Source organism: Morchella importuna (assembly GCF_003444635.1).
Source record: "Morchella importuna strain M04M26 chromosome Unknown Morimp01GS031, whole genome shotgun sequence".
Taxonomy (NCBI): domain Eukaryota; kingdom Fungi; phylum Ascomycota; class Pezizomycetes; order Pezizales; family Morchellaceae; genus Morchella; species Morchella importuna.
This window is the reverse complement of record NW_025763428.1, coordinates 101,466-125,551: the sequence shown is the minus strand read 5'-3', so window position 1 is coordinate 125,551 and position 24,086 is coordinate 101,466. Positions and strand designations below refer to the sequence as shown.

The following is a 24,086-nucleotide window of genomic DNA, read 5'->3' as shown; positions in this document are numbered from 1 at the left end:
AGTCGACCAGTACATACTCACCTCTACATACATCCGCGGCTGTGGCTGTGGCTGCGGTCTTTCCCTTCTTGGGGCGGTGCCAACCTGCAGGCCGAGTGATGGCGGGTGATTAAGCGAGTGGACGGCGCGGTTAATAGTTTTCTGTCGCGCTTTCTTTTTTCCGTTCAGCCTTTGGCTTGTAGCTGGGCATGGGGTAAAAACTAAAGTAGAGTAAAAGTCTTTCTTTATACGGCCCAATCGGATGGGACGAAAGAGGGAAAAGGGGGGGGGGGGGGTGGGGTGATTGGTTATGTGAGGATTTGGTTTATTGGCTGTTTAGTTATTAACGATATTGGTTAATTAATATAATTAGATATGTACATAAAAGTGCCGCGGTACCGTACGCGTGACGTTTAGTACTGTGGGTGCATGTACATACATGTATGTGCGCGGGAGTGGTGTTTCCGGCTGGCTTTGGGCTTTTACTTGCAATTGCGTACTAATGGGGGCCTGGCGGTGTTTTCAGATATCGGTTTTTGTTGGATTGTTCAGATGAATGTACATACATATGTATATGTGAGTGCTGGTGTAGAGTATTGAAAGTATACACATGTACTGCTAATTTAAAATTCAAAAATCCCACCATTGAAGAGGTTCATCCGATATCTATCTATCTACGCATATACGTCTACGTCTACGAACACATGTATGTACAATATTATGCCCGTGCACTGCTCTGCAGCTTCCAATTTCTTCCTATGTATGTATGCAGGCCTCTATAGGCCCGCGGGAATACTCGGAGAGTTCAGTAATTTAATTATTTTTATTTATATTTATATTTTTCCCCCCGATCGCGAGAGCCAATTGCAAGGAAGGAAGGAAGGAAGGGAGGGAGGGAGGGTGTGCTACATAATCGTGGAAAATCGTAATACATAAATCTGAGAGTATAGTACGGGGTGTAAGCGCATGTATCTCTAGAGTAGAGAGCTCTACTGTAGCCCATCATCATCATAGATAGATGTACGGCTATAACCAGTAGGCAGTAAGTAGGCAGTTATAAAGTTGATGACTTGAAATCGGCCGCCCGCGATATCAACACCCCATTACCAAGGGCCCCCCCCCCCCCGCCCCCGTATCCAAAAAACGCCAAAACCCCCAGATCTCAGAGCAAGCCAGGCCAAGAAGACTGTCCTATCCCCCTCCCGCCGCTATGCCCTCAACCTCCTAATCCACCCGCCAATGCCACTCCCCCTCCTCCCCTTCGCCCGCTCCCGCTCCCGCTGATACACCCACCTCCCCAGCAGCGCCACCATCTCCCCATCCCCCACTCGACCGCCCACCCCACCGGCGTCCGTAGCTCATAGAACGTCGGCGCCACCACGCTCGCGCCCCGCTCTAGTAGCCACCGCACCGTCTCCCGCCGACCCTTCACAACCGCCCAGTGCAGCACCGACGCGCCGTACTCCAGATCACACGCATTGACATTGACGCTCGCGCCGCCGGCCACCAGCGCATGCAGCACGTCCACCAGCTCCGCCCCGCGCGGCGCCGACCGCGCGCCCCAGAGGAGTGCGGTGCGGCCTTTGTAGTCCTCGATGGCGGCGTCGGCGCCGCGCTTGAGTAGTAGGCGCACGAGCGGGGCGTTGCCGGAGGAGACGGCGAGGTGCAGCGCGGGCTTGCCGTGGGTGATTTCGGAGGGGGTGTTTATTGATGCGCCGTGGTCGAGGAGGGCGCGGACGGCGGGGAGGTGGCCGGCGAGGGTGGCGTAGTAGAGGGGCGTTTTGCCGTGGAAGAGGGTGGCGCGGGAGTTGGGGTCTGTGCTGGGGGTGGTGGTGGTGGTGGTGAGGAGGGTGGTGAGGGTTGTGGTGTCGCCTTTGAGGGCGGCGAGGTGCAGCGGGGGGAGGTGGGAGAGGGGTGGTGCGGGGGGGGGACTTGTTGCGGGGTGAGGAGGGAGAGGAGGTGGCGGTGCGCGTGGGTGAGGGAGGAGAGGGAGTGCGGGTCTAGGTGGGTGCTGATTAGGAGGAGGAGAGGGCCTGGGAGGGAGAGCAGGGAGGTGGAGGTGGAGGTCGGGGCGAGGAACTCGGGCGGGAGTTTGGAGGCGGGAGGACGAGATGGCGGTGAGGCCGGCGGCGAGGGTAGGCGCTGTGAGAGGTTGTAGGATGCGGCTGCTTTCAGTGTTTCGCCGAATGGATATGGCGGTAGTTTTGTTCTGCCCATGGTGTGCCGTATGATATGGTTTCTGTCTGTAGTCTCTGGGCAGCGCAGTACTGCCCGTCCGTGTATAGTATGTAGAGGGACAATGGGAAGGGGAAGGAAGGGACTCAATTCGAACCCAGGCCACTGGGTACTGGAGGGTGCCCACCTACTCTAAGTACTCTAAATTGCTTTCCGTCAACCCACGATAAGTATTGATAATTGGCTATTTAGACTGTGGCGGAGAATGCATGGCTGTAGGTGAGTGAGGCTGGTGACGGCGCTCCTTGTAATCCTCAGACAGCTGTACTGTCTGTCTGTCTATATATAGCTATAGCCCCATTAGCTAGAGATCTAGAAGAGAACAAGCTCCAGAAGAAAAAAACTAAGAACCGCCCTATCTATCTAAAATTAGAACCTCCAACGACTAACCTGTTTACGGTTTATAACCTAGCCTGTAGTCTGGTCTGTAGTCTAGAATAAACCAACCCCAGGCAGGCCCAGTGGGAACTTGTTTTTCTGTACGAATAGCGTTGTTTTTTAAAAAATCGCGTTTCAAAAAGTGCTATTTTGCTTGATTCGCAAATATTATCCCGATGCTGCTGCTTCATGACGTGGTACGGTTTTACTACTCTACGTCCGGGGAGAGCTGCAGCATCATGACTCGAATCGACATCACATGATCTTCCTGATCCCGAGTCATCAAAAAATATATAGATAAAACGCGAATACCAGTGAGCGAGGAGAACCAATCTGTGCGGACGGCAAAAAACATATTTTTAGACTCATGATGGTGGTGGTTGCTAGACAGCGATAGCCCGTAAAGATAGCTGTGACGACGATGTCAACCGTATGATACGAGCGAGTTTCAAAATAGCAATTGCGACTCGCCCGTAGAGCACAGAGAATGACGAGCCTTTTTGTATATACATTGAGTATGTACTTCCATTGACATCGACTCGGGGGAGGAGTTCCATTATTATAAAAGCTTTGTTAATTAGTACCCGCGGCCGCGGTAAACGGGGGGCGAAAAGGGCGAAACAAAAAAAAAAAGGGCTCCATGATCGATGAATAGAGTTCTAGCTAGCTGGAACCAATCGCCTCCCCCCTTCCTCCCCGCCGCCGCCGCGCCGTCTCAGCCCAAGAAAGGGTCCTCTTTGTGGCATGACAGGTTGGTGGTGCACTGGAACTGGAGACGAGGGTAAAGAATCGCAGCCCTGAATCCTGATTGCTCTATACGTACGGCTGAGTGAGGCCCACAAAAAAACCAATAGCCCGGTCCCGCCCATCACGCACGGCTTTCGAATATATTCCCAAGCAAGTGAGTGAGCCTCGCATCTTATGTACCCCTCCCTCCCTCCCTCCTCATCGCCTTACTCCAGAGCAGAGTGCTAGGGCGGCATCTCACTTACTGTAGAGTATTACTCACGAAGGGAGCCTTATCGTCGGATTGGCCGGCGGGGGGGGGGGCTCCTTCTTTAGTACCTACCTAGCTATGCCATCTGGTCAAGTTCTGCGTCAGAAGCTTAAGAGATCATGGCGAATAGCTATAGCTACCTATGTTGCTGAGATGGGACGAAGAGTCGATGTGCATGATGCCAGCCAGCCAGCCAGCCAGACATCTAGCCCCCCCCCAGTCCCAGTCCCAGTGCACTGTCTTGTGTCTTGTGTCTTGTATCTCCTCCCAAGCGTTGGTTGCTCCGACGCACCGGGACCGGGACTACTCTAGCTGGGACAACAAAACAGAAACCGAGTTATTACCCATGACGCAATCCAGACCGACCCACAACATCCCCGTCCCGTCCCGTCTCGTCTCGTCTCGTCTCGTCTCGTCTGATCCCAAAATATTGCAACCACGTGCTCGAGTCCCCTTCCCTTCCCTTCCCTCCCCTTCCTGGGGCTTTCGTCCGTTAGAGATAGAGCAAGCAAGCAGGTAAGTAATCAACGTACCAGCCAACATCCACCCATCCACCCATCCACCCATCCACCCATCCACCCTCCACCACACAGCCCGAAACCAATCCTGCCGGACGGTACCGCGGCCCCGGGTCTTGCTGCATCGATCTGAGCCAGCTGCATGTCTTGATTGCATGTGTCTTGTATATGGTCAAACGGTGCCAGTGATCTCGCCCGCGCGGCTTTCTCCATCAGGTAGAGTGGGTACATATTTCGAATTTCAGCTTGAGCGGCGGTGGTCGGGGCAGGAGGTGTGGATGTGGATGTGGATCTGGAAGTGGAAGTGGAAGGGAAGTGGAGGTGGAAGGACACACTGGATAGCTTGGTGTTTTTGGCTGATGAGAGAGATCTAGAGAGAGGGGAAGAGACCTCTAGCTCTCTCTACCTCTGGGCGTGGAGATGTAGCGGTGAGTGTAGCTGTTCTATTTACTTTTATTTTACAAATGAATATGGTGTTAATTGCAAAAGTACCTATCGACTTACCCAGCTTGTCGATAGTAGCGTAATCATGTGGGCTGCTTGTCTGTCTGTCTGTGAATTTGAACTACTGGGGGGCTGCGTGTCTTGTCTCTGAACGTACGGGGAGTAATCTTGAACCATAGCGGTATCTAATTCAATTCGGTTTCATACATAGAAACTAAGTTTTAAGTAAGTACATGTATGTATGTACATATGTATACACATGAGATCTAGTAAGCAGCCCAAAAGCCATTCCAAAGCCAATCCGTCCACCCTTTCCTTTCCTTCCCCCCCTGACCATAGCTACCGCGCGCCAGCCAGCTAGGCCAGCAGGTTGATTCAACGCTATCTACTCCATATCTACTCTATACCTCCCCCCCCATACCGAACTACACATATATAACCAATGAGATCTATAACACAACAGCAGCAACAACACAGAAATCTATAAACTGTTCGTGATATTCATAAGCCAACGCATAAATCTTCGTTAAAGAGAAAAAAAAAAGCAGAAACAGAAACAAAGGAAAAACGGGTAAACAAGACACCCTCCCGCCCTCATCCTCCGTGGGTTAGATATCTAGACCAAGACCAAGGCCTGCCTGAATGAATGCATGCATGCATGCAGCTATATGTATAGCTGGCTGGTTGATTAGTTACAAAACGCCCCCCCCCCCCCCCCCCAAATACAAATACCTAGGCCTGGCTGGCCGGCCGCCGGTCAACAGAAAATAATAAATAAAAATAAAAGTATGAAGTCCTGTGTAAAGTAAAGAAGAAAAAAAAAACATTACGATCATGCACAGTGTCGAGATCAAAATGTACATCTATAATCTGGTTTTTTTTTATAAGGGTCGAATCGAAGGGGGTTATATAAAAAAAAGAAGTAGTAGATATACTAAATGTTAAAGCTTAAAGTTAAGTTTAAAAAAAAACAGGAAAATGGCGTAAATGTCGTAAAAAGTATTTTTCATGGCCCCTTTATAGTGTGATTGATTAACCAAAAACCAAAACCAGGTAGTTCGTATGTGTGTATATATGCCAAAACCAGCCGGCCTAGGGAAGACAGGTAGGAATGGGTGTGCACAACGAGATATTAGAGAGGTGGTGATGATGGTGGTCGTGGTCGTGGTGAGTTGTAAACGTAAACTCTCGCAAGTAACGTAAGGAGATATTAGGGAGCCATCTCAGCATTAAAACTCGCATATCGTCTTGATCTTTATCCCCCTCTCAGCCGCCGCCGCAAAGGCAACAACAACCCTCAGAAAACCCAAGGGGGGCCAACCAAACCAACCACCCATTAAAAAAAAGGGCCATAACCTTCCACTCCACCCCGCACTAATACCCCCCACTCATCCTCCCAAAGCCCCTCTCCCCCCTCCCCACCATCCCGCCAATCCCCCTCCCCTCCCGCCGCCCTCGGCCTCCAATGATAATCCTCACAGCTGTTCCCGCCCATATACGCCATCGGCGTCCTCCCCGCATCGTCGCGCACCGTCACGCTCGCCCCCGCCGCAACCAGCACACTGCACACCTCGACGCGCCCCTCCAGCCTCGCCAGATGCAGCGGCGTCTTCCCGTCGAACGTGTCCTGGGCGTCCACCTCCGCGCCGCGGTGTAGTAGCACCCGCACCACGCCCTCGTGCCCCCAGCGCGCCGCATGGTGCAGCGGCGTCGTCCCATGTACGAGTGTGCGTGCGTTGGCGTCGTGCCCCTGCTCGAGTAGCTGCCGCACGAGCGCGGTGTGCCCCTTCCAGGCGGCCCAGTGCAGCGGCGGGAAGTCGAGCGCGGGGTTGAAGCCCTGCGCGGCCATGGCGGAGTGCTGGAAGAGCGGGGTGATGAGGACGGCGAGGGCGCGGGATGAGAGGAGGAGGGCGTGTTGGTCGTCTGGGTCGAGGTGGGAGGCGATGAGGAGGATGATCTCGGGGGGGAAGGAGAGGAGGGGGAGCTTGGATTTTAGGCTGCTGCGGTGGGGGTGGCGGTGGTGGTGGGTGGGGGTGTAGGTGTGGTGTTTTTTGAGCGTGGGGCGGGGGAGGTGCTTCCAGGGCTTGCGGAGGGGTTTTGCCTGGATTGTGGTGCCGGAGAGGGAGATGGGGGTTGTTTGGCGGATGGGGGGGAGGAATTGCGGTGTTTGGTCTTCTTCGGTGGGGGTTGGTGTTGGTGGTGGTGGTGCTGTTCTTGTTGCAGCTGTTGTGGTTGCAGTGGTGGTTGCAGTTGTGGTTGCAGTTGTGGTTGCAGTGGTGGTTGTAGCGGTTGTGGCTGCGGGGCTGCGGGCGGCGGCGGCGTCGTTGTCGTCGTCGTCGTCGTCGTCGTCGAGTCGTAGCTCAGCGGGCGGAAGCGGGCTGTTGTTGTTGCTGTTGATGTTGTTGTTGTTGTTGTTGCCGCCCTTGCATTAGGGATCTTCTCGTTGGCCCTGGCTGCGAGGTGATGCCCACAGAAACACGATCTGAAAAACGCCTTCACCTTGCTTCTAGTTGCTCCTCTCCGGCTTCCTCCACGCTCTCTCTCGGACAAGGAGGCGCGGAAATGGATATGTGGCATTATGATTATTATTCTCGCAAATTAAAAAATAAAAGTACTATTTTTCTCCGAATTATCTCCTCGTTCGGATCTTGCTGCTGCTGCTGAAGTGCTGTGTCTGTCTGTGTGTGTCTGTGGTCGAATGGTCTAGTGTCCGCCCTATCCTTCTCTTCTGTTCTGTTCTGTTCTGGGGGGAAAGGGCGAGGGTGTGCAAATTTCTCCTTCTCCAATCTTCCCTTTTTATCTTCTCGTCCGTCTGTACGGTGCGGTGCGGTGCGGTGCTGTTGCCACGATGTTATTATGATCAGATCAGATAGACAAGTGCACACCAGATCCAAATCCAAACATGCACGCAAGCAAGCAGGTAAGGCAAGCTTAAGGTAGGTAGGTAGGTGCAAGGCAATCAAGCAAGCAAGCAAGCAGGCACAGGCACAGGCACAAGCACAGGCACAGGCACAGGCACAGGTACTTGTATCATATCATAATTCCTCTCCCACTCTACTCTACTTTACCTACTCTACCCTCCATTAGTGCATAGGTAGGTAGGTACTCTTACTCTCGGAGGCAAGTTTTAAACGCAAGTACTCGTGCATAAGGTATCTGCAGGCATCACGGTTTTACCAGGGCACTCCCGGGCAGGGCAGGGTAGGTAGGGCGGAGAAGAAGCAAGTAGGGTAGGGAGAATAAATGGAAATGGATGGATGGATGAGCTGCATGGTGGGGCACTGGGGGCATGCCATCCGAGCACCCCATCATCATCACCCCCCTCCACTCCCCCGTTACATACGATCAGAGGGAGTGTCAATCATGTCTATCGATAATCTCCCCCTACCTTGTCTACCGTTGGGGAGGGAGGGAGTAGGTATTCAGGGCCCATAGGCTCATGCTCATGCTCATGCTCTGCTCAGGTGCTGCGTTCCATCCATCCGTGTTTCCTCTCACCAATTGATCCGCCTCTCAACAGGACAACCGCGAGCCAGTTGTTTAGAATGCATCATATCATTGATAGATAAGGGGTAGGCAAAAGTGTTTTTTTTCTCTCTTCTAACGTTAACGTACAGCCATCCATCCATTGCATCTCTCTCGCCGTGCAGCCATTTGTTTCTCGCTCTCCTTGAATCGAATCTGGCACCCCACTTTACCCTTTGACCGCGGTACCCCGGCCAATCCAATCCAGTTCAGTCCACCCATCACCCCCATCTATGGCCAGTCAAAGTTAAGTCAATCAGGTCATCAATGCACCCCGAGCGAGCAACCCTTCCTCAAACACACACACACACACACACACACCCTAAACTAGGCCCTCTAGAGTATCTACAATCAATTTACTTTTACTCCTGATGATCATGATCCCAGATGCCCGCTGGTGCAAACATTTTTTTTCTTCGTACATACGTCTGTGTAGCCCACCTCACCCACCTACCTCACCACGTCAAGCGTTACATGTCCGAAATAACTCCATGTATGTAGAGTATGCACATACATCATGCTCCCTCCCTCCCTCCCTCCCTCCCTCCCTCCCTCCCTCTCTAGAGTAAATTCTCCCTGCGCGTTTTTGCACCACCGCCCTGGCTGGCTGGTCTGGCTGGCAGTTCAATTCGTCTTGCTTGCTTGCTTGCTTGCTGGCTGGCTGGCTGGCGACCGACCGACAGACGGGCGGACGGACGCTTGGACCATCTGGATGGAGTAGAGCAGGTAGGCAATTAAACTCTCTCTGCTCTACTCTCCTCTACTCCAGGCTTCAGCTAGCAGCACTCTACCTCCAGTACAGCTACTCTCCTCCGCAGCAATTCATGGAAGCGAGCAAGAAGGCGAAAGAGAAAGGGAAGGTGGCCGTTAAGCCATACATGCATGGCGTGCCATTACATACATGCACGCGTCCCTCGCCTCCCTCCCTGCTCGTTAAATTTCCCCCATCCTATCGCTGATTTGGCGCGCTCCCGACACTCCCTCCTTAGCTCCCGCTTACACGCTTACAGAGGAGAGTGCTTACCTAGGTAGAGTAAGGTAAGGTATGTAGGGCTGAAACTGCCCTGTGCGGGGTGTGGTAGGGTGTGGGTAGGGTGGTTATCCGAGAGGGAGGGAATATACGGTAGGTGGAAGTAGCTGCGTGCATGTATGTATGTAGAGTAGGGAACAAAGTAGGAAGGGAAGTGCTGGAGAGAGTAGGTAGAGTAGAGTAGAGCACACATCACATCACATCTGGAGGGGTCCTTCCTACGTACCAGGTACGGTCTGGCTGGTCTGTAGACAGGGTGTTTACCTCCCTTACCTTCTGTACGCTCTCTCTCTACACACAGCCAGGTATGTAGCCAGGCAGCAGCCAGCCAGCCAGACAGGTAGAGTACATGTACCTATGGGAGTATATATGGAGAAGGTACACACAGCACCTCTACTATATCAATCGTACATTATCGTACATGACATGCCCTACCCAGCACTATAGTGCAGTCTCTATTTACAGTGTCTACCCAGCACTCTACTCTAGGTACTCTACCTAGAGCACATATATGCACTTATGTAGCTGTACTCTGTACTACCTACCCTCTCTACTCTTCAACTCTCTCTACTCCCCCCTCTCTACTCTACTCTACCTACCCGTACCACCCTCCCTCACCCTCACCTCCACTGCAGCCCAGCCCAGCCCAGCCAGCCAACCCACGCCATCCCCCCTCGGCTCGACAAAACCCACCCGGCAAGCCCCAATGCCTCCTTTCGGCCAGGGTTAGGTGATATCTGAAAGATGGCTTTCTGCTAGCGCCACTAGTGCGCTGAATCGATCGTCGCACTGTTGGCTGGATGGCGATATGGGGAAGACCCTGGGTGTGGATTGGCGGAAGGGTGTCTGTCGTCACTGGTTTGCCTGGCGTGGCGTGGGGTGGGTGCTGGTGCCTGGTGGGGTTGGACGGACGGACGGGGACGGGGTGGGATGGCAGTGGGGTGGAGTGGGGAGGACGGCGTTTTAAGCTTTTGATAGGAAGCTGGATGCGGGGAGGTGGGGGAGGCGAGGGAGGCGACATTGACAACTGCAATAGTAGGTGTGATAATATATGCAATTGCAACTGTAACTATAATAATAATAACTGTAGATACTATCATATAGATGCACGTAGACATCACGCAGATCAAAACAATGCCAACGTTTTTAATCTACATGTACAGAAAGAATTAACTACATACAAAGTAGGTACAGAAGCTTGCTGTATCTATCTACCAAAACACATGATACAAACACATACACTTCCTCAATCCCCATCCCCAATCCAGCTAATTGTCCGAATCCGCCGTCAGGTTCCCCGCCAACTTCCTAAACCTCAGCGTCCCCCACACCGCATTATCGCCCATCGTATTCCACGTATTCGTCTGCTCAAAGCTCTGCGCCATCAGATGCTCCCTCACATACGGCATCTCCTTCCCCTCCTTCTGCGCATAATGCGCATATGCAATCTCATACACCGGCGGAAACTGCCCCCTCGACACATTCGAGATGACCTGCCACGGGCCGCCAACCAAGTTTGCGCCGCACCGGTAGAACCCCGGATCATACTCCACATCATACCCCAGGTTATACTTTGCCGTGTACTCGTAGCCCACCATCAGGCGGTCCTCGTACAGCCCCCAGTACTCGGCGTCGCCCTGGTTCTCGGCCGTCAGGCAGATCTCGGCCATGTTGCCGAGGCCGAGCGAGGTGTGGCCCTGGTCGCGCCCGGACTCGCTGTTCTGCCCAAAGGTGTTGATCTGGTTGGTGATGTTTGCGCACTCGTGGTGAAGGTAGTGGTTGAGGCCCTCGTGGTACATGGTGCTGTTGTCCAGGAAGACGCCGAACGCTACGAGCGCCTTTTCGGCGCTGGTGCCCCAGTTGGCAAGGCTGCAGGCGCGGAGCGTCAGTGATCGCCGCCGCTATGGATGCATGTCCTCCGTAGAGTAGAGTATTTGCGGGGAGGGATGTACGCGGGGGGGGGGGGGGGTAGGGGGGTTCGGGAGAGTGATCTGATCTATGAGGGAGGGAGCTAGGTAGGCTTAGTAGAGAGTACTTACAAAGGATACTTCTGCCACTCTGTCGGCCACGTCTGCGCCGCGTGCGGGTAGAGGACGTTCAGCACCATGCTCTTGAACTTGTCAATGTCGGCGCTGGCCCAGCCGCTGTAGTAGGCACGGATGATCTCGGCCGCGTTGACGAACTGCGGGCCGTAGAGGCCGGCGGTCAGCTGTGCGTCTGTGCCGTTGAGCTTCTGCAGCGTGTTGGCCCAGCTAGTGAGGATCTCGGTGGATTTGATGGCGTGGGCTTCGTCGCCGGTGATGTAGTACCTGTTTTTATTGACGTGCCCGGGATTAGTATATATATAGTACGATGCTAAGTGCAGGTCTAGCTATATAGGGGAGCAGCAGCGGGGAGAAATGAACCCCGAAAAGATAGAGAGCGGGTGGGGCACTCGACTCACATCAGTGCGTTCTGCAGAGCCGCGACACCGTCATAGCTAAACTCCGTCTTGCCTGTCTGTGTGCCCGTAACATTCCTTACGACATAGGGCAAGGGGCCCCTCATCGTGTAGGTCGACAACGAGAGCTCATTGCTGGAGAAGGCGACAAAGGCGGGATACCAGGGGTCGAGCTTCTGCGCGACAGAGGTCTTCATGCGATCGAGGTCGGCCTTGGTGTGCAGGATGCTGTGGTGGGAATAGTTAGCTCTCGGTCTAGATCAAAGGGGATGTTATATTGTATTATTAGTGTGATTGGTACTGACCCAGGATGGATAAACGTCTTTTCGACCTGTTTGCGCGTGTGTTGTTCGTAGCTGTTCCCGCGGGCACAGAGCGGGCTTGCGAGCACTGCTGTTGCGGAGGCAGCGAGGCCGAGGAGTGGGAGGGACCGTAGGAAGAACATATCTATAATCTATATATATAAGGCCGTTTATGCCGCAGGAAAGGCGATTTTGCTGAACGTATAAATATTTTTTGTCCCAAGAGGTTGGCTCATGTTTATATATGTGACGTCCCTCCTCCTCCTACTCTAGACCCCTCCCCCGCGCGCGCCGCCCCTTTCTGTTTCTGTGATATTGTCCCCCATCTCGATAAAAGTATTTCAGGATCATCCGGACACTGACAGCCGGACCTAGGTACCCTGCCCTGCCCTCGCTAACCGACGTCGACTACTACCCCTTCGTTTCTGCTATACAATGTCAAAAGCTTGCGCTAGGCAGTAGTTAGACGACGTTGGCGGCGCGGCGCGGCGGAGAAAGCCCGAAAACTCCTCCGCCAATAAAAACAGATCAACCGCGTCTCAGGGAAACGTGACGCAAAAGCAATTTTCCACACCTCAGGACAGGGATCTTGATTCTCTTCCACGTTGTTTTTGTGTGGGGAAGAAAAAAGGGCGGGGAAGGAGGGAGGGAGAGAGGGTGTGTTGCAATTGCCCCTGATGATCGAGCAGCGCCCGGTTGGTACTTGGCCGATCCCCGAATTAAAGAACCTTCTTTGATGGTTCCATATATGATCGATCGCAAGAGTGAATCTCTCACTGTGAGGGAGTCGTCGTGAGGGACTCCGCCTGTAACTCCGCACTCCGGTGTCCAGGCTTGTTGGAGTACTCTTGGGGATGTACGAATAGTAGTGCTCAGCTGCCCTGCATAAGTAATTAATTATTTCGAGTTCTAATGACTCAGCAGGGATTTACAGAGTGGGTTAGGTGAAGTAGGGGGTGTTACTGCTACTGCTAGTCGGCCAGTCCTTGCAACGGTCCATTAAGATTGCCAAGGATCGAGTGATCGATTACTGTAGTTCAACAACAGGCGATATAGAGTACGGTACATATCAGATCATTTATCGCTCCGTTCTCCTTCACTAGGGCATTATCGAATTCGCAGGACCTCTGAGTGTCCCCTGTTATCCAACTACATGTAGCTATGGAAAATTTAATTCGTCATGGAAGACGACGTCCTAACAGGCCAATCTCTCTCTAGCTCTCCCTTGAAGGAAATGATCCATTAGGATTCAAGAGAGAGCATGAAAGTGAAGATCCGGCACCGACCCGCAATCAAAGTTGTCCTGTAACATGAGTGATGAAGTTGTTGGCTATTTTTTTTTATGGAATTTGAGTTAGTGTTTTGTGATAGACATCAGAACACGCACGGCCTTACAGTGAGTACATATGTATTTGACGCTGTTAATGGTGCACGTTATGAAACACTTATGGTTAATGCGGCTTTCTGGGGAAAGGGGGGGGGGGGGGGTTGTGGCCCAATACCCAAGAGCGAAAGAACGAACGAAATCTATAGATACAAAATTGGCCATGGCCCCAAAACCAAAGGAATCCTTCCCAGCCAACAGCAATCCTACACGGGACGCGGCAAAGGACGAAACAAGGGGTCGAGGGCAAGGGCCCGGGCGCGGAACTGGTCGTAAGTGGGGTCGGGGGCGCCGGCGAAAGAAGTCGTGACCGCCGCGACCAACGGTTGATGGGTTCTCAGGCGGAGGAGGTTGAGACGGGCGGAGGGCGAGACGCCGGCGTGGGCAGCAAGAAGCTGGAACTCGGAGATGAACTCTGGGAACGAACGAGAACCCTGGTAACAGTCTTCTAACGCGAGGTAAGAGTCGTGTGCCAACGCGGCGACAGAGAGACCCCAGATTCTTTCGAGATCGTCAAGGTTTTCCTTGATGGCGGCGAGGGCGGCGGCGGAGCTTGGAAACTTCTTGTCCGAAGTTGGGCGAATCCAGGCGCATGCGTACTCGAGCACGGGGCCCGAGATGGCGGCGCGGAGGAGGATGAAGGCGGATAACTCCGAAAGGGCAAGGGCGTTGGCAGTGACAAAGTCTTCCACCTGGGCACGGAAACCGGGCCACAGGTTTCGGTTTGCACCGTTATATTTGTCCCCGTCGAATTCTGGGAGGGACGGATCAGAGGAGGAGGCGGCGACAGGGGCGGTGGCCTCCTTCAGCTTTGGGATCTCCGCGGTGTTGATGGCCTGGCGGCGAAGGGTGACACCCTGTTGCGGCCCACCGGCGGCAGCGGAAGATCTAGAACGAACGGCGATGACGGCTCGCCAGTAGCTAATAATAATGGCCGTGACCAGGAGCGCCGCGAGAGACCATGTGGTGGACGCCCCGAGGGTGTCCAAGACGAAGGTACGCATGGCGGCCTGGGCGATACACGGTTAGAAGATCGAGTTCTGAATGGGGCGTTGGTACATGTAGCTATAGATACATGTATGTACTGGGGGTTCATGAGGGAAAGTACAAAGAATCTGATAAGAGAACCCTGCCGCAGGCACGCCAGAGGCAGGAGGAACAGAAATGCACCAGAAGCCCCCAGTCGTATAGCTATAGGCTTCTTCTTCCGCTAGCTGAATCAGAGTATACTATTTACATGTAGTTTCAATGGATGTATCGTACTTGTAGGGAGAAATGAGGGTTAGGGTTAAGACATATAATATCACTCGTTGGGAACCCCGCACTCTTCCGGCTATGGTACTCTCTACTCGCTCTTGGGTACGGGCCTTAATGAAAGGGAGTAAAAGTGGCTGGCTGGTCTTCACATCGTCAAAACAAGTCAGGAGAATAATTTCGTTCGAATATTCTTTTTTTGATTACCTCAAACATTTATATGAGAAGAAGAATTTCAAGTTAGAAAAATGTAGATTCATCTGATTCTTATTGTAAATGAAATCATGATCCACTTATCTCCGAGTATTTACTCAAGTACATGCTTTGATTATCCAAATCCAACCAGTGAACGTAATCTAAAGTGACAATAGAGAGACTCGATATAACAACCATACAAAAGATAATACCCATAAAAACCACCTAGTGAACCATCCACATACAACCTCCCCCATGAATAAACAAATCAATCCTGTCCGAAAGCAGATCTGTTCATCTTATACTTTGTAATCATCATCGCCATGTGACCCTTGCCCCCTCCCAGATCGTAGTCGGCGTAAAATGCAGTCGCCTGGTCATCCGCGTCCTGTTCACTCAATTCTTCAACATTGTCCAAGAATGTGTCCTCGAACTTAGCTGATAGCCCCGGACGTCCTTTAAGTTCCTCGAAGTTCTCACTCTCGAGACTGTGGCCCCATGACCCTATAAAGAGTCCGAATTGCCACGGTTCAAGGGTAAGACATAGAACTCGCGAGATCCAATACATATCTAGTTCGTCTTCCTTGCTTGGTAGGGTCTCGATGTAGGTATTGATGTTTTCAAACCGATGCTGCTCAAACCTTCGGACGGTACGGAAGAAGAGATCCTTAGAGAATGGATTTTCCTGTGTGAAAGACGGGGGAGGAATTTCCTTGTTTTCTTCCGGGATGCTATGGTCCTTGAGAAGTTCGAAGTCGATCGATTTATATTTCGCGAGACTCATCTCAAAAGTGCGTAGTAGAGTCTCAGCTCGGCCGATATGGGTTGTACGGAAGATAAAATCTTTGCAGACTAGAGCTTCGGAAGCGGCGTAATCAGCTCCATTGCGTACAAGTTGACAGGAAGAGTTCATGTATGTCAGGACTGTTGTGATTGCTTGATAAGATTCCCCTAAGAGATTTTTCGCGACCTGGTTACGAAGGGTTGTTTTGTAATGCTTGAATAGCTCGCGAGATACTGGAGAAATGCGAATGAGTCTTCTAAGGTCTTGGAAGGAATTTATTTTCATCATGACGTTGACGACCAGTTCTGGTGGAAGATTCTCAAGAGGAATCTGGTTTGGGAGGATGGCGACTGATTGCTGGGTAGGCAGGTCACTGTAATAAGAACGTATTAAGTTAGCTTTGTTTTTGGGGTTAGGGGGTGTTCAGAGATTTTACCTGTGGACTTCAGGCCTATTGATAATCATGGCAGACGAAGACATGATTGTGTTAAGAATAAAGATGTTATGATGATAAGATATATTCAGTAGTTGAGTACTAGTTTCTGTTCTAAAATAATAGCTGTTAACTATATGATGATCTTCTTTTAGGTATGTAGGGCCTAGGATAGATAGAGTCATACAAACTAATGATATACTTTACTTCTTTCGATAGATGATAGCTTGAAGAGGCTTAGGAAAGGCTCGAAGAGGCTTGGGAAAAGCTTGAAGAAGCTTGGGAAAAGCTGTTAAAATATCACTGACTGGATATTTGGTAATAGTTGTTATTTAGTCCAGCAGATGGAGTTTAGTTGATTAAGTTAAAGTGAGGAAAGATCGTAGGAAGATCTTATTTTATACTAGCCCCAACCGGGTGCAAAACATCAACTACGGGCCAAAACGAACCTTTGGGGTAGCCACTAAGACTTTTACACCATAGCAAATTGCAAGAGCCAAGGCCCAGTCCTAGTTACTGGTCCAAAATATACAGCTACCTAGCTAGCGAACGTCTATATAGCTATGCCCTATTAGCCATCGTTCTCCCTCCATCTTCAAGCTTGGCCCGAATTCCGCCATGAAAAGTCCCCCATTTTGAGAAGCAAAAACTAAGCAGCTCCTTCGACGTTATAACAGAACACCGTTCGTCTATAATAGTCAGTATGACTACATGTAATGTGGCCCCGGCGAGCTGGCTTGAGACGAGCAGCAGGAAAAGCTTCACTTGGTTCATGATAGCAGCTTATAGCTGCTCGGCTCGTAAGTGATCGAATCTTTCAGTGGCCCCATTTATGAGTTCTTGAATTCATGAAGTCATGCTTGATCGACATGATTCTCCCTCCTTCCACGACCCGATATCCCTTGGCCCATTGAATTTGGCCATATATGTGCGAGCATTATTTCAGCAAAAAACGATACAGTTATATATAACCTCCTATATATATTCTCTTTTCAGAAATTTTCTTCCTCATACATACATGTATACTCAGGACTTGAACTGGTATACTTACGAGGAGAATACAGGTTGAAAACTCGAGGGGTCTTTCTTTTCTGATAATTAATTATCTATAGAATCAAGCCTCACCGCTCCGCTAATCAACAACTGCTCACTGCGATATGAGATAGAGAAAAGTTTTGGCCTTTAGACTTGTGCATGTGTAACCAGAGACGTCTTTATTACTGGTAAGAATGGATGACTGTTAGTTGCGAAAGAATATATGGAAATTACTTTTATATCGGTGGAATTATGAGGAATGCTCTTGCTGCACTTATAATATTAACTACATGCACATATTATATCGAGGCCTAAGGCTAGCCCTCCTTAATTCTCGTTGGGTGGCACTTAAGACCCAACACTTTCCTCTGTCCATTCTTTATTTTCGTCTTCGTCTTTCGAATTTCTCGACTTCGTTGTCCTGCCAATCGCCAAACTCTGCACCTAAATATCTAACCCCGTCTCTCCGACTTACTCCACCTCGTATAATCGTGCTCTGTCCTACCAAATGTATGCTCCACCCTAAACTGTGAAAATCGCATTACAAACGCCCAATTCTCTCCCGCAGCTAACAGCTTATCCTTGCACCCAATTACATCAACTAGTGTTCTCCACGACACCGTCCGAGACGAGACTAAGGCCCAGTCTTGTCTCGTCTTGTGAAATAAGGGTGCCAGTCTCGTCTCGTCTTGCCCATCCCGAGACAGCCTTGAGAAAATCGAGTGAGTAGTTGTGAGCCAAGACTCCAATAAAAAGCTTTGTGTTTATCTCTTCCTTGATGCCTCTACTCAGAACTTACCTGTTTCCTGGTCTGGCTGCTCAAACTCTACCCGATAAACATGTAAGAAACACTTGAGTTTTATTTGCTGCCCGGGAGCAGCGGGGTTGGGGGAGAGCTAGACTATTTTGCCACTAGCACCTATATTTTGGCATATTTCAAGCCGGTCTCGAGACCAAAAATATTTGGTGTCGAGCTGTTCGAGACAAGAGTCTCGAGACAAGACTTCGAGACGTCTCGTCTCATGGAGAACACTAACATCAACCATCGTCTCTCTCACATTTCTCGTGGACTTGCGGTCATCCTACACGCCCACGCCAGCGCTCTTGAAGATCACGAGAAGTGTAAGTACCCATCGGGGTAGTGGCTTTGTACGACCGAGAGTGAGTGTTGACAGCGGACTCGAAGACAGTACCGAAGAAATGGCTGGATTCTGGATGCGTTATAGTCGGTGAGCCTGCTCGTGGGTTTGGAAAGGTGAAATGTAAGATACAACCGCTACGGTGGGCCATGGGCATCGTCGCTTACTAACTAATGATTGTAGCCGCCGATATAGAAGTACACTAGGTTTCAAGGTTAAGATAGAGCTCAAGGAGACTACGCCGGCCTGATTTAGTGCTCCGTCGAATCTCAGGAATTATTTAAAATTTACTGTCTAATGCTTCAACACCACACTCTGTGATCCATCGAAGCCTTGATTATACTATCAAGCCACCTACTCGGATATTTTACACGGCTGGTACTCATCACTCTATTTTGTAGTGATCTTTCCTTAATATCGACATCTGGTGCGCGCTCTCCTTCACCGTCAGGGTACCTAATGTGTCGAGAAGGATTTCTATGTCTTCTTGGGAGCTTAATTTCTCCTATTTCGTTGTCGGTCCATATATATTATATTAGGGGCTTGAGGGCGTGTAAGATAGGTATATTAAGAGCTAGTAGCGGACTAGCATATCACTGAGAATTGTGAGATGACTATTAACCAATTCGAAAGGGGGGTGTTTTCTATTACTTCCCCAAGTGACACGGTAACAAAGTTCGTTTTCCTTAATCAAGGTGATAATTAACTGTCAGAGGGTCTTATGGGCAGATTGGTTCTACGAGGGAGCTTTGGTGATTAATCCATGCCTTTACCTGTCCGGCATAATCCCCAAACCAATCACATATCCAGCTGGAAGCTGCTTTTCTTGGGCCATTGGGCAGGAACAAGGGCTCGAAAGAAAATACGAAAAATTCTCTGAGTTAGCTGGTGAACGAGAAGTTGAAGTGATGAGTAAGCTTGCAGGGCTTAGATTTAGGTGGAGGAGTTGAGGTTAGTGAGAAACTTGGCAAACGATAAGATAATGGGTCTAGCATAGCAACCGAGCATGAAAAAGCACTCGGTCGCTCATGTTTCTATCCGTACGCATTCATCCTTGAGACGTTGAATATAGCCCACTGGGATACGGTTATTTGAAGCCCGAGCTGTTATCACGCAACAAAGGTCGGAGAAATATCCGCAGCGCAGGGAAGCCGAGATGGAAGGGCCCACCTACTATAAATCCTCGGAATATACCGTTTAACAACAAGTTTCATACTAATGATGGATGGGTTAGGGGTCTACGTATATCAACTTGACTTGATTTGCATGAAATGTAGTTCGAGCACACTGGTTGAGCTGAATCTTATTAATACGAGCCTTCCACAACAGGCAAAGTATTCAAGTTTTCATGCAGTGAAGCACATACATCATACCTTTGCCAGCGGAGTGACTTTTCGGAAGTTTTAAGGAATCCTCCGTATTTATCGGCAACAAATGTTCCGATTCCCCTGGGAGCGAGATTTCGGTACAAGGATTCCTAAACCAGGTTCAGATACCCCAACCCTGATCAGCCGGCCACTGTCAATTCTGACTATCTAACGTGGACTATTTTGGCTCACTAATTCATACCGGCCGCTATTACTTGGTTTTGTATGGGATTTCTTATTGAATCGAATCTTACACTAAAAGTACGATCTCGGTCAATCTTTGTGGTGGGGTCATATCGTGCTATTATTGTGGGGAAGCTTGTTGTTCTCGCCGCGAAAAAAAGAGTAGAAGGTTTTCCCGGCTAAATTAAAAGGCCATGACATATATGACCCTGCATTATACCCCACAATATACGACCGAGGCACCGAAACAAATGTTCCTGGAGATCTTTCCCAGTTGTTTTCTTCTGCAGACTAGGAGGTAGCTGCAAAGGAAGCGCATCAGTAAAGATCCACTCATGGCTAGGAAAGCATGCCCAATATATAATTCGACAGCTGTTGAAGGAGACAACGGACCGTGGGCCGTTTCTGTCCGCTCCGGAACTCCGTCAAAGTCAGTTCCTTCCATTGTAATAGTTAGGGTCCGGTTTTCCTTAAATAAGACGAACTTCTCCCAAGAACTCCAAGCTCCCCATACCGAAACTTGTGTAAAGAACCGGTCCACCCAGCAAAAATGAAGTTCGCACTCGTCGCCTCTCTGCTTCTTAACGCCGCTGCTACCCTTGCCGCTGATTTCTGCGGACAATGGTAACTGATACTCTACCGTCTTTTTCCCATAGATCAATCATTGACACCTGTATAGGGACACGGCAACCACGAGCAACAACTACATTATCTATAACAACCTCTGGGGCTCTAGCGCAGCCACCTCTGGTTCTCAATGTACCGGTCTTGACTCGGCCAGTGGGACCACCGTTGCATGGCACACCTCATGGACCTGGGCTGGTGGCCCATACAACGTCAAGAGTTTCGCAAATGCCAACTTAGTCTTCACCCCTAAGACTGTTGCAAACATTGCTTCTATTCCTTCTACCATGAGATACAGGTATGTATAGCTACTTTTGTAACTAGAAGCCTAAATCTAATTATCACCAATTAGTTACACTTACTCCGGCACTATGGTCGCCAATGTCGCCTACGACATCTTCCTTGCCGCCACTTCTGGCAGCAGCACCTCCGCCTACGAGGTCATGATTTGGCTCGGAGCCTACGGCGGTGCCGGCCCCATCTCTTCCAGCGGAAGCGCAGTTGCCACAGTCACCATTGCTGGGTACTCATGGAAGCTCTACGACGGTTACAACGGCTCCATGCACGTTTTCAGTTTCGTAGCCGTCAACAGTCCTATCACAAGCTTCAGCGGCGACACCAAACTGTTCTTGACTTACCTTGTTAACAGCTACGGCCTGCCGAGCTCGTACTATGTTAACACCATCCAGGCTGGTACTGAGCCATTCACTGGTACCAGTGCGAAGCTTACTGTGTCGGCTTTTTCTGTTGTCGTTAACTAAGTTGTACATTAAGAAGAGGGGGGTGATCATGAGCTTTGTAAAATCTAAAATTGAATATGTTATTGTCCGTGAATACTTGCAGCTTTGTGAAGTAATTGATATTCTTCATCGTATAGAAGTTTCATTAACAACGATTTATGTTTCTGGGTTGGTCATTTATAAACAAAGATCCGGTGGTGTGAAGATAATTGAGGCGCCACCGCCCTGGCATCTATTGCTAGTACCAAACTGGTGGAGAAATGGACTCTCAGACTGGGAATCACTTTCGTCTTCGAACTTTATTAAGGTAACAGAAACTTGTACAATGATAGCAGCCTGGGCACTAGGGGCTCGAGATTAGTCTTCAAGTGTTGCTATTAGAATAAGATTTGGAAGAATTCGTGCGGTTACCGTGTTGAAGAATGTACGTAATAATGGACGCCTTCTCGTAAGCATAGCAGACGTTCTATTGCCAGATAGACCAAATTTTGGTGTTCTATCGAATAGAACGGGGAATCTATGTGTTTCTTATAGACCCCCCCCCCCCCCCTCTCTTCTAGAAGAAGGGGGGGGGGTTCTATTTGATTCATGAACTCTATCAATTTTCTATCCGTTGCAATAGGGAGGACACCTCGCTAGCGATAGAAATAGTCCCAAAAAATGGCTTTGCGATACCGAATCAGTATTAGACATGCACTGATTAGATTTTTAAGAATTTATATCAATCACCGTATGTTTACGGGAACCTGGTCTATTCGAAAACGATTCTCTATTGCAATATAATACGTTCAATAGCTTACGGGAAGGCGTCCAATATGGGGATCCATTTTTACATGTGGTATTAGTTCTAAATCTGGATGTGCGAGGTTAAAACTAGGTGCAAAAACACGTAAGCACTATTTTTCTGGCATTGACGGAATGAAAGGTTATCAGTTAGACCTGTATTATATTATAAACTCGCTTTTTTTCTTTCATTTTTTCCTCTTTCCTACTCTTCTTTTAATAGAAAAGTAGCCAGCATACTCGCCCAAATGGCTGTATATTCGATTGACATAGTATTTCTAAAACCTCTCTATCAACCTGGGAGTTTATTCTGAATTGTGTATCCTGTTTCCGCCGTGGATATCTTGCAGGACCAGAGATAAACCACCAAGCCAGTGCTGATGCGCCTTAATGTGGTAATCAATAGATCTAAACAGTGCACCACTTATAAAATTTAAAACGAGGCTCAAAGGCCAGCAAAGCAATGAGTAGGTCCACTATATTTGTGATTGACAATTCAGTCTGGTTCAAGGTCTTTATGGACCAAAAAGAGGCAAATATTCCTCATGATATAGATATTTACTGCAAAGTTAATTTTTCTTATTGTGTAGTTCCACACAGAGCCCAAAGAAGCAAAACACACGAACAAGCCACCATTTACGTATCGCATCCTCCTTCTCATTTCTCTTCTTCATATCATGCATGTAGCCGGTACATATGATGAGTCGATTGATCATGCTCTGACATTCGACTAGGTAGTTCATCTGGTGAGTTGATAATAGACTCGCGTACCGTATGTAATTTTGTCAACTTCTGCGGATGTCATGTGGTCTTTGTACAACTGACGCTCTATGCGATATCCCGTTGGGCTATTATAGAGATAAGTAGCCTTCATCCAGCCGGTATATACTTCCTCCTCAGATTGCCAATCAATCAACAGCCATACCAGTTAATACCATCAACATCCGTACTATTGACACTCCCCTTCCCTCCTACAGACTCAGAACCAAATCTGCAGTCTGAAATAACGCAGTTTCTATTTGAGCCAGACCCTCTAGAAGCACATGCTAGCTTAGAACACGGTGTAGGCTCAAGCAGGCAGGCCAACGATCGAAATTCCAAGATATCCCGACCCTTGCAGCCAAAGCAGAGACGCCAGCAAGAAATAGACCCCGTGTAGGAATGTGGTTAGCTACTGCCTCAAAGGAAGCCTGGTGGTATTCGAGGTATAGAACTAGCTACCAGTGAATCGAAGGAGCCAACGGGGGAAAGTTGAAAAGAGATGGATCATCTCGGGTTTCCTGGTAAAAAACATGCTGAACTGTAGCCTTGTATCTGCGTCTGCCCGGTTTGCTTCGAGGCTATGTAGAATCAGCGAGGATATGATCTATGAAGGCGGAAAATGGCATTCATAGAGGGAGGGTGGTCATCCATGTCTTTCATACCCGACGCACTATGCGGGACGACGTCTGGATCTACTAGCTAGCCTAGTGAAAGGGTGCGGTATGGCCGCGATTAAGACAATGTGGTAGTTTTATGTGACCTTAGCTCAAGGCCAAAGTTCAAACCTAAGCATAGCTCTGGGTAACACTTGTTCTCCTACCTACATTTATTATATTTCCTCTGACTAGCGCCCCCCATTCTATTTTAACCATCCCACACTTTTCAAATGAATTAAACAAATAAAAAAAAAATTCCAACTCAAAATCAAATCTGAAGATCTTCCATGTCGAGTGATGGTTCATGATTACAAACCATGATATGCAATTACTAAACAGTTGGGATTTCTACTCCATAAAGCCTCGGCATAAGAAGACTCGGATAAGTATTTGATACGCCACAGATACGATTTGGCTACAAAGTGAGATCTCGAGAGGATGTCAGCCTCCCAGAGAAATGTCGTCCCGAGCTTTTCGGGAAAGGTAAATTTGACAATGCCCGAGAAAGGTGTATATCTAGCTATATGTATTTACGTTTTCCCATTAACAAGCCTAGCAGATTTAACATGACACTCCGGTGATATATTCGACCTTATACCTACCTGTCCCGCATGTTTTGGCTGATCAGCATTGCTGAAGTTCTCGGGTTTTAGGGGTTAGAGCATGGCTCGCGGACCAAGAGTCTCCATCATTCTATAAGATCTAGACAGTCTGCTATCAACGTCACTCAACGACCGCGTAGGTAGTTGTGCGTGTGTGAGAACCCCATACTCCAGAACACAGAAGGCTGCTATTATACTTGCCACCATGGCTATCCAGCTCCACCAGGCACAGATCTAGAGAGACTTGACAGCGCAGGTTCGAACTCTAACATGCATATTAATATCGCAGCTACTACC

The 24,086-nt window shown here is 49.5% G+C and overlaps 7 protein-coding genes across 7 annotated transcripts; 2 read left to right on the top strand and 5 right to left on the bottom strand.

Annotated features, from left to right (window-relative positions):
• Nucleotides 1-1,195: 1,195 nt before the first annotated feature.
• Nucleotides 1,196-2,196, bottom strand: LAJ45_08662 (uncharacterized protein; the record flags this gene model as incomplete). Its single annotated transcript, XM_046118211.1, has 3 exons — nucleotides 1,338-1,374; nucleotides 1,434-1,979; nucleotides 2,060-2,196. The coding sequence occupies 3 exons, from the start codon at nucleotides 2,194-2,196 to the stop codon at nucleotides 1,338-1,340; spliced, it is 720 nt and encodes a 239-aa protein (XP_045968488.1).
• Nucleotides 2,197-3,935: 1,739 nt separating this feature from the next.
• LAJ45_08661 (uncharacterized protein) lies at nucleotides 3,936-4,634 on the top strand (the record flags this gene model as incomplete). Its single annotated transcript, XM_046118210.1, has 4 exons — nucleotides 3,936-4,037; nucleotides 4,093-4,105; nucleotides 4,482-4,535; nucleotides 4,597-4,634. 4 exons carry the CDS (start codon nucleotides 3,936-3,938, stop codon nucleotides 4,632-4,634), a joined length of 207 nt encoding a protein of 68 aa, XP_045968487.1.
• A 1,253-nt stretch (nucleotides 4,635-5,887) lies between these two features.
• On the bottom strand, nucleotides 5,888-7,635 carry LAJ45_08660 (uncharacterized protein; the record flags this gene model as incomplete). Its single annotated transcript, XM_046118209.1, has 3 exons — nucleotides 5,888-6,973; nucleotides 7,167-7,388; nucleotides 7,624-7,635. The coding sequence occupies 3 exons, from the start codon at nucleotides 7,633-7,635 to the stop codon at nucleotides 5,888-5,890; spliced, it is 1,320 nt and encodes a 439-aa protein (XP_045968486.1).
• Nucleotides 7,636-10,374: 2,739 nt separating this feature from the next.
• LAJ45_08659 (uncharacterized protein) lies at nucleotides 10,375-11,991 on the bottom strand (the record flags this gene model as incomplete). The annotated part of the gene is made up of 4 exons (XM_046118208.1): nucleotides 10,375-10,975; nucleotides 11,146-11,415; nucleotides 11,550-11,774; nucleotides 11,852-11,991. The coding sequence occupies 4 exons, from the start codon at nucleotides 11,989-11,991 to the stop codon at nucleotides 10,375-10,377; spliced, it is 1,236 nt and encodes a 411-aa protein (XP_045968485.1).
• Nucleotides 11,992-13,438: 1,447 nt separating this feature from the next.
• On the bottom strand, nucleotides 13,439-14,236 carry LAJ45_08658 (uncharacterized protein; the record flags this gene model as incomplete). Its single annotated transcript, XM_046118207.1, has 1 exon — nucleotides 13,439-14,236. The coding sequence occupies one exon, from the start codon at nucleotides 14,234-14,236 to the stop codon at nucleotides 13,439-13,441; it is 798 nt and encodes a 265-aa protein (XP_045968484.1).
• A 713-nt stretch (nucleotides 14,237-14,949) lies between these two features.
• On the bottom strand, nucleotides 14,950-15,945 carry LAJ45_08657 (uncharacterized protein; the record flags this gene model as incomplete). Its single annotated transcript, XM_046118206.1, has 2 exons — nucleotides 14,950-15,838; nucleotides 15,902-15,945. The coding sequence occupies 2 exons, from the start codon at nucleotides 15,943-15,945 to the stop codon at nucleotides 14,950-14,952; spliced, it is 933 nt and encodes a 310-aa protein (XP_045968483.1).
• Nucleotides 15,946-20,172: 4,227 nt separating this feature from the next.
• Nucleotides 20,173-21,007, top strand: LAJ45_08656 (uncharacterized protein; the record flags this gene model as incomplete). Its single annotated transcript, XM_046118205.1, has 3 exons — nucleotides 20,173-20,246; nucleotides 20,302-20,544; nucleotides 20,599-21,007. The coding sequence occupies 3 exons, from the start codon at nucleotides 20,173-20,175 to the stop codon at nucleotides 21,005-21,007; spliced, it is 726 nt and encodes a 241-aa protein (XP_045968482.1).
• Between the last annotated feature and the right edge of the window lie 3,079 nt (nucleotides 21,008-24,086).